This window comes from Malania oleifera, chromosome 6, assembly GCF_029873635.1.
Source record: "Malania oleifera isolate guangnan ecotype guangnan chromosome 6, ASM2987363v1, whole genome shotgun sequence".
Classification (NCBI taxonomy): Eukaryota; Viridiplantae; Streptophyta; class Magnoliopsida; order Santalales; family Ximeniaceae; genus Malania; species Malania oleifera.
Window position 1 is genome coordinate 112,383,026 of NC_080422.1, and position 9,890 is coordinate 112,392,915.

Sequence of the window (9,890 nt, forward strand, 5' to 3'; positions counted from 1 at the left end):
CTTCTAATAGAGGTACAAAGGGAAGGAGAAGTGCAGCTGATCTACTGCAAAACAAAAAATCAAAGTGCTGACATCCTAACAAAGGTACTTCCAAAGATTAAATATGAATTCTTGAGGCAGAAGCTTGGTGTATGTAGCTCTAGAGTCAAGGAGGAGTGTTGACTGATGTAACTCATGAAGCTGAATCAGTTTTATTTGTGGCTATTCTTTAGGAATTGAATAAGTTTTATTTGTTGTCATTCTTTAGGATTATAACCATTTCTTCATGCTGATTTTTAGGCTCTTAGCTGTTATGCTCAATATGTTGCAGATTTTTCTACAATTCATTTTTAGCAGATTTTTCTGCAATTCTGTTGTCAACATGCTGTAATAATAGATAGTTTGTTGCTCAATAAAAAATCAGTCTTCTGCAGTCTCTAAATTAGTTTCTCTCATTATCCTTAATCTCTATTTTTCTAAAATATCCAACAAGGTGATTAAGAGTGCATGATTGCTGACGGTTGCAATAAATTTTATTGAGATTTTTTTTAGTAAGAGCATTAACTCTACCTTCATCACTTTGGTGCCTAATATATTTGCTAGAAGGGAGTCCCGAAAAAATGGCGTTCTTCCATGAAGTGTTGCATGTGATGCTCAAGGCGACGGCAGGGTTAAAAATTAGCCATAAAGAACTTTTACCGCTATGAAATACTTTTTTTTTTTTTTTTCATAATTTTGTAATTTAACTAAAGACATTACTAATACTTTAATGGCCTTGTTTATTTGATCTGCTAATTGGGATTAAACTTAAAGTTGGAAGAAATGAGAATACGAAGACCAAACATGATTATTTAAGGAAAATCACAATTGGGCAACATTTTGTTGATTATATAATTATACATGTGTGTGTGTGTGTATGTATGTAAAGGGAGCCATTTCTAAACATGCAAGAAAAGTAAATGTTTAAATATATAGAATACACTGGAATATACTTTTCCAGATTCATGATGATGATAAAGGGATGCATATATAAATATATGGAGCACATGGATATATACTACGTATGTATATATATACAATTTAATTTAAATATTTAAGTAGTGTAGAGACCCAAATGAACAGGAGCGCCGGTGGCCTTCACCCACTGATCCCCCTGCAAGAAAGGCCCAACCGTGTACTGGTTGGCCTCCTGCCTGCCGATGACGCCCTTGTACCCAGGCCACTTCACTCTACCATCCACAGCAGCACCGGGGCCTTTGTTGTTGTACTCTGCGTAGTACAGAGTCTTGAGCGCAAACTCCCCTTCCCAGGGCAGCCAGCCTTGGGGTTGGATCAAATCCCCAAGCGTGGATTCCATCACAATGGTTCTGGAGTACTCCTTCCAAGGCCTTCCCAGATAAGTCTTGACCTGCAGCCTCTGGGGCTCCAGTTTCTTGTCCGCCAGGATGCGGCAATTTTGGAGCACTATCCCCGTGGTCTCCCGCTTGTCGGTGCGTCCCTGGGCGGTGACAATGTTCTGCTGGTTGTCCAGGGGCTTCCTCACCACTATCATGCAATTCTGGAAGATGGCGGAGGCGTCCCCGAATATGAAGTCCACAGTGCCCGCGATGACGCAGCTTCTGTACAACTGCCGGTGGGTTTGGGCGTACACCGTGTCTTGGTACCCCTCCATTCGACAGTTGAAGAATACTGACCTGTCTGATTGCACTCTGATCGCGACTGCTTGGTGTTTCTCTGGACCCGCTGTGTTCCTGAATCCCATGGCTTTGGCCATAAAACCTTCTCCTATGGCCACTGCACGCACGTGCATATAATAATTCATTCAACGGAATTACCCCCAAAATTAATTAATTAATTAATATTTATATACATATCACGATGGAAATTAATCAGGAGATCTAGAGAGACTCATCGATTGGAAAGAGAAATTAATTAAGGATTTATTTATTTATTTATATTTATGCCTCTGTATCTATATCCACTTAGGGTAAACAATATATATATATATATATATATATATATATCCATGCACGTGCATGCGACTTACCGAAAGTTGCAGTGTGGAAGGTCCTAACTCCATCCACGAAGTTCTTGCTCCCGGTAACGATAGTCTTTTGCGATCCATCTCCGTACATGGTAACATTGACCATCTTCTTCTCGATTGTCACCGTCTCTTCATAAGTTCCTTCTTTAACATAAATGATGTACCTAATTAACATATTCATTAATATTCATGTATATATATATATCAAGTCCTTAAAAAAGATAATGTTATTTTTTTTTTGATAATTAGGAGATTTCAACTATCATCGCGTCACTTTGGATACTATGGTGCGACACCAAACTCGAAGGGTGAAAGCCGCTCGTCCATTGATACATTCATAGTAATTCACCGAGTGAACTCTTAAGTAGGAATCAAGCTCGTGATCTTGGGATCACCTAAATTACAAATCATCCTTACCACCAATTAAACAAAAAAGATAATGTTGTTCTTAATTATACACAAAACATTCCGTGCACATGCACGAGTATCGAAATAATAATACAAATACATAGTATAGAATCATGAATATCTCAAATTATCTTTAATGGTAAGGTTATTGATTTATATATATAGACACGCGTGCATGCATGCATGCATATGCATATGCGTACCTTCCTTCATACTTTGGTGGCATGGCTGCCAATGCATCGGAAATTCTAGTAAAATTTCCACTTCCATCCTTCGCCACAATCACATTGGGAATCAACTTAACTTCAAGTTCACCCAACATTCTTCGGTCCTCATGAGTAATCCAGGTTGGAAGTTGGTTTTCCTCGTCCTGCACAGACGTGTGATTGGAATATTCATTGGCGGCCGTTAAAAGGCGACGGTTGATCCCGGGTATCTGAAACGTTGAAAGGATGGATGACACTTCCGAGACAATTGCCAAGGCATTGCTAGTAAATTCCTTGGTAGACTTCAAGGCAGTCCTCATTTGGGATTTGAGTTTTCCTTCGGGGATGCCATCAACGCATGATTGTTGGTAAGACATGACGGCGCTGAGCCAATTGTTCAAGTCGCCCGATGAGAACTTGGAACTCCCCCCAGCTGATGATGAGTCACGAGGGGTATCGACGTGGGAAACGGAGTCCCCAAGTTCTTCTTTGGCATCCTGCAGGAGAACCTTGCAATCTTCAAAAGCGGCCTTTTCTTCAGGGTTGTCAATTTTGAAGGTGGAGGATTGGTTCAAGGCCTTTTCAACCTCGTTGGCGGCGACGGAGATTGCAGCCTTGAGAAGATCTTTGGGTTGAGTATGGTTGGATTTGGCGGCAGCCTTTGAGAGGCTTTCCTCGCATGCAGCCTTGTAATCTGTGTAGGAACATATCATCTTAATAGCCTTTATGGAGTGTGATACGTCCTTTATACCACCTGCAGATGCAGCGGCCGGCTGTGTCTTCTGCTGATTATTACTATTGGTGGAGGCTTCGGTAGCATTATGGTGGTGGGATACATATTGTGTGTAAGCAAATATTCCGGCACCAATTAGTGCAAGCAGGACAAAGATTGTGATTGCCGCAATGACAATTCTCTTCTTCAACTTTTGTTGCCTTTCAGCCTTTCGGCGTTCTGATAAATGCCCAAAATCCTGAAACGCCATGGCTGACGAATGGTGGTATATATAATTAAGGCTGAGAGCTACACTAGCTAGGTAGTCGTCTCTCTGCCTTAGATTTAATGCCTAAGGCAGAGAGGAGAGGGCGACCAGACAGAAGATGTCAATTCTTTTGTCTTTATATTCCTTTTTCCTCTTTTCCTTCTCTACACTTTATTCTTCAATTCTTCTTCCTCTCTACCCCTCCTTTTTATTAATTTTGAAAATTTTTTTTCTTTTTTAATTTCAATCTTACTATTTTTCAAGTGGTAAAGGAGGTTTGGGCTAGAGAATTTTAAGGCAAGCAATTTAAAATTTAGCTTGGGGTTAACTGGAGAATGGGCGATCAATAGACATTCTGTCTTTTTTAATTGCATTAATTATATCCTCTAACTTTTGTCCTGAGTGTATCCTTTCTAATTTCTAAAAACTAATTTCAAATATTATATATATATATATAATGACTAAAATGGAGGGTTAAAATTAGGCAAAATCCTCTCTGTCCATCTGGATGATGTTCATGGTTGTTAAATAAATAAAATGTATATTCCGGAATTGTATTCAAAGAGAAGATTACAAGGGTATTTATACAATAATCCATAACTAAACTTAACCACTCAAGAATCAAATAACAACTTTAACTAAACAATTAACTAAACTAACAAATCAAGAATATACATCTTTTAACACGCCCCCCCCAGATGGAGATGGTGAATAAAGATTTAACATCTCCATCTTGCGGTAAAAGATGATGAAAAAAAAAAAAAAACATTGATGTGAAACACAAATGGAGATGATCCACAAGAGGAGATGCCAATGCACAAGAGCTGGCGAGCAAGACAACAATGTCATGCGATGAGATGCCGATGCACAAAACAGGCGAGGAAGACAACGATATCGGATGATGAGATGCTGATGAAGAAGAAAATTGCTGCGAAGTGAAGACCAAAAATATGGCCAAACCGAAGGCAGCAATGAAACAAAAACGAAGGAAAATTTTCCTTCAAGAAAAATCAAGAAACTCCAACTCGTGTAGAAGAAGAATTCTTCAATCGAACTCAACAAACTGATAACACGAAACAAGAACCACTTGAACTTGACACTCAATAGAAAATATTTCGACATTGATCAAAGACAGGGTCGTCTATCAGAAAGAAATTTCTGAATAAGAAGAAGAAGACAAAGTAGATCAAGAAATCTGCATCAACTGAAATTTATTGAACACTCTAAGGCAAGATCTGAAGTTGCTTCAGACGAAGAGATCAACTGTCTCCAAGGAGGAGTGACGAGACACGACATAGCTGGAGCGAGGGAATGGCGGACTAGCAAATCAGACCAAATACGAGTGAGCCGGAGATGAAATGGAGACAACGATAGTGACTAGTAGATCAAATCAGAGACGAGAGTGGAGAGCTGCGAAGTCACTCTGAAGTGTGAGGCTCCAGACCGGCAATCTTTGCAACTAAAAAATCAAAGAAAACATAGGTACCAAACTCCGATAATGCAACCGCATTATAACACGGGCGCCAGAACGCAGACCACCTTAATAGTGAGCTGAACAATAAGCAAACACCAGAACCGGACAGAAATGAAAATCGAAACAACACAACAGGCAATCGAAAATAAGGAAATCCGATCAGAAAAAGAGATACCAAAAACACTAAAATTTCGACAAACTCAAGACAATGCGAACAAACACACAAACAACATCCACCCTGTCAAAATCAGCGAAATCAACATGTCCAAATGAACATAAGCAAACCATTCCAATAGATCTTCTGCAATTTGATCAAATATGGTTCTGTAAGCCGTAGCAATGTGAATCATAAGCTCCTTTGTGTCATTCTGTCGAACACTTGGAGCACACACAGGTAAATCCTCATATAGCTAGAATAAGAATAAGGACACCGGAGCCATAGAAGTAGCCGAAAAGCTTGAGGTCGCGAGAGGATCTACAGAGGAAGAAGACAGGACGCTCGACAGAGGAACCAAGAACTCTTCGCAGGGAACAACGACATGCAAGAGTGATGCTTGCTTGGAAAATGGAAGTTGAAAAACAGGGTGTGAATTCTGGTGTTATCCCAAGAGGGGAGGGGGTGAATTGGGTATTTAAAAAAATTAAGTCCTTCAAGTTCAAATTTTGAAAACTTTCAATTACAAACTTGCATACTACTTACAACTAGCTCAATGTTTTACAATAAATCAAGTTAGTGTGTGTTTTTGTCAATCAATCAATTTCACCCAATTACTTTGCAGACCTATTATATATTTAAAACATTTACAATATTCACATAAATAAGTTTACGCTGAAATTAAATAGAGTTAAGGGTAAGAGAGATGCAAACTCGATTTTTACGAGGTTCGGCCTACCCCAACCTATGTCCTCACCTTGAGCAACCCACTTAAGGATTCCACTAATACCCGCTCCTTTAACTGGGATGGAACTTCCCTTACAGTCCGCTACTTACAAGAGGCATAGCTTCCTCCTCAACCTCGGTTCACAACCCAAACCGTGAATACAATATAAAAATTATAATTTCTGCAAAACTCAAAATGCTTCTAACCAAACTAGTGAGTACAATAGAAATCCTAGTACATAATCATATGATAAAACATGAAGCTCAATGAGTTTATGCGATGTGGTCAATGAATCCTTTCTATAATCTTTGTATAAATATAGATATGACTATTCAGTTTCAAAGATTTAATCCAACTTGATGATCTTTGTAAAAATATACGTAAATAAGTTTTGCTCCAAAGATCTAAATCAATAATATGATCTTCGTGTATATATATATCAAAGACTTTATTTAATATTTTTAAGAAAATATCCCTCATAAATATGTATTTAGGAGCTCTTAGAATTTTCAATCAAAAAGTTTTTGTAATAACAAAATATCAAGTCTTTGAATGAAAATAAAAAAACTTGAATATCAGCAAATATTCAACCTTTAGCAAAATCCTTTCTCAAATAAAGTTTTTAAGTAATAACACAAAAATTTTTCTTCTCAATAAAAATAGTAGATATTTGAGTATGAGAGATGAAAAATCTTTAAGATATGTATATATTGAAACCACAAACCAATCACTTATTTATCAAACCTCAAGCACCAAGGATTGTTTGCAGGATGTGTAGATGAAATCCCTTTGAAAGGTTGAGATGATTTGCCCAAAGAGTATGAATGCTGTAGAGTGTTCGCAAAGTCTTGGAATGGAGGCACACTTAGCACAAGATGTGAAAATTTTTCTCTAAAACTCTTGCTTCTTGTGTTTTTAGGGTTTTGGGAGTGTTTAAATAATATTCTCGTTGTCAGATTAATTTATGGACGTTGGATCATAGAGATTAAACATTAATCTATCCGTATTTGCGCTGAACCACTGTTTTGCGCCACGACATTCATCGATGAGAGCACTCATTCGTCGACGAGTGTACAACACCCGTTCGTCGACGAGAACCTAAGTTCATTGACGAGAGACCTATTTGAACCTTTTGGGCTCTCGGTATTTTCTCGTCAACGAGAACACATCATTCGTCATTGAGTGGCCTTATGAGTTCGTCAACGAGGCCATGTGGTTTGTCGACGAGGCCTCTAAAATTTGCCTCTAAAAATTCATTCAGCCTAGAACTAATGTAAATGAACCTTTGATGAAATGCATAAGTCCTAAGGTCAGTTTAGGGTATATTTGAGTTTCGAATTATATCATATGACATATGTAAATACATTAAATTCTAAATATCCATTCCAATTGAAGATCTTAAAACTTGAAGTTTGCTTCTTCATCCTTTTACTCTTCTAGTTCCATGGATTGAGCCAAGTGATATGTACTTTAGTTTCCTTGTGGCTTCCATATCATGCTTACAATTTTTGCATTCTAAATCATGATCTTATTCACAAACTCAATTTCATATGTCAAATACCAAGTGATTTATCATTATCAAAATAGGATTGGACTCATAGAGTCAACAATCTCCCCATTTTTGATGATGACAAATACATAAGCAAAAATGGATTACGCCTAATAAGGCTCCCCTAAGATAATGCATAATTTATAATTTAGCAATATAATTCATACACAATGAAGTTCTTTCACACACAACGAAGTTCATACACATTGTAGAGTATGCAATATTTTTGTCAGTACAAGTTTTCCCCTTTTCATTCAAAACTATTTTTTCTAGTATATACTTATATACTTCTCCCCCTTTTGACATCAACAAAAAGGTATATAAAAATTGTTCTAACATAAATATGTCTCATCTTTAAAAAATTTGTCCTTATGTGCCAAAATTGTATTACGAGATATATCTCCCCCTGTGTTACTCAACTTACTTCTCCCCCTTTCTAAGGTATATATGTGTTGTTGAATCAAATTTCAATGTGAACATACACAACATTTCAATTTACATAGACATGGAAGAGCAAATCAGCCCATTAAAGTTAAAAAATCAACATGTTTCATGTATCCATAAAAAAAATTTAACATGCAACAACCATTCATTAATTTTAATACCAAATGTGAAAAAAGTTTTTAGCCAAATATGAAAATTTTAACCAAATGTGAATTTTAATTGAAGTTGCTCCCCATTAATTATGTAGTCTAAAGTAACTCTAGGCAACTTCTCGACTATGCATTAGGCCTAATTTACGTCTAATTTGGATAAACCTATCCTCCAAAAGTGCTTTTGTGAATATGTATGCCCATTGTTCATCTGTGTATACAAATTCAAGTGTCACATCTCCTTTTTGCACATGGTCACGAAGAAAATGATGTCTAATTTCTATGAGTTTAGTTCGTGAATGTGATATAAGGTTCTTTGAGATGTTTATTGCACTCGTATTATCACATTTTATAGAAACTTGTCATAGTACAGTCCAAAATCCATAAGTTGTTGCTTCATATATAGTGTTTGAGCATAAAAACTTCCAGCCACTATATATTCTTCTTTGGCCTAATTCACGTCTAATTTGGATAAACCTATCCTCCGAAAGTGGTTTCGTGAATATGTATGCCCATTGTTCATCTGTGCATACAAATTCAAGTGTCGCATCTCTTTTTTGCACATGGTCAAGAAGAAAATAATGTCTAATTTCTATGTGTTTAATTCGTGAATGTGATATAAGGTTCTTTGAGATATTTATTGTACTCGTATTATCAAATTTTATAGAAACATTGTCATAATACAGTCCAAAATCCATAAGTTGTTGCTTCATATATAATGTTTGAGCACAACAACTTCCAGCCGCTATATATTTTGCTTTGACTGTGAAAATAGCAACTGAATTTTACTTATTTGAAAACCAAGATACTAAAGAATGTCTTAAGAAATGACATGTGCCTCTCGTGCTTTTTCTATCTACTTTTCTATCGGCAAAGTTAGCATCTGAATAGCTAACAATCTCAAAGGAGGTATACTTAGGATACCATAATCCAAGTTCAATGGTTCCAATCAGGTATCTAAGTGGGACTCTTTAGGTGCAGCCTGAAATCTTGTGCACAAATATACACTAAACATTATGTCAGGTCTGCTGACAGTTAGATATAGTAAGCTACCAATCATCCTACGATAGAGCTTTATCTACTGGTATCCCTTACTTGTCTTTGTCTAATTTTATTGAAGAGCTCATAGGCATTCCTAGAATTTTATCATCTTTTATATTAAACCTTTTGAGCAAGTCTCTAATATACTTTGATTGATTTATGAAAATTTCATGTTTTACTTGTTTGATCTGAGTCCTAGGAAGAAGTTAAGTTCTTCCATCATGCTCATCTCAAATTTGTTTTGCGTACACCTTGCAAACTTATTGCATAACTCTTCATTTGTTGCTATAAAGATGATATCATCTACGTATACTTGTACTAGGAGCATGTTCTCATTCTTAGATTTTATGAAGAGTGTTGTGTCTATCTTCCCTATGATAAATCCATTATCTAGTAGAAAATTGCTTAGCCTTTCATACCAAACTTTAGGAGCTTGCTTTAAACCATACAAAGCTTTAGTTAGTTTATAAACGTGATTTGGATACTTATGGTTTTCAAAACTTGGGGGTTGTTCTACATATATTTCTTCACTTATGTAGCCATTTAAAAATGTGCTTTTGACATCCATTTGATACAGTTTGAAATCCTTAAAGCAGCATAAGCTAACAGCATTCAAATGGCTTCCATTCTAGGTACAGGTGCAAAGGTTTCCTCAAAGTCTATGCCTTCCTCTTGGTTATATCCTTGAGCTACTAGTCTTACCTTATTTCTAACAACTATTCCATGTTCATCTTT

At 36.7% G+C, this 9,890-nt stretch overlaps 1 protein-coding gene across 1 annotated transcript; it reads right to left on the reverse strand.

Annotated features, from left to right (window-relative positions):
* Positions 1–1,072: 1,072 nt before the first annotated feature.
* On the reverse strand, positions 1,073–3,620 carry LOC131158774 (pectinesterase-like). Its single transcript, XM_058113626.1, has 3 exons — positions 2,635–3,620; positions 2,027–2,187; positions 1,073–1,773 (listed from the first exon to the last, which is right to left on the reverse strand). Exons 1-3 carry the CDS (start codon positions 3,618–3,620, stop codon positions 1,073–1,075), a joined length of 1,848 nt encoding a protein of 615 aa, XP_057969609.1.
* Between the last annotated feature and the right edge of the window lie 6,270 nt (positions 3,621–9,890).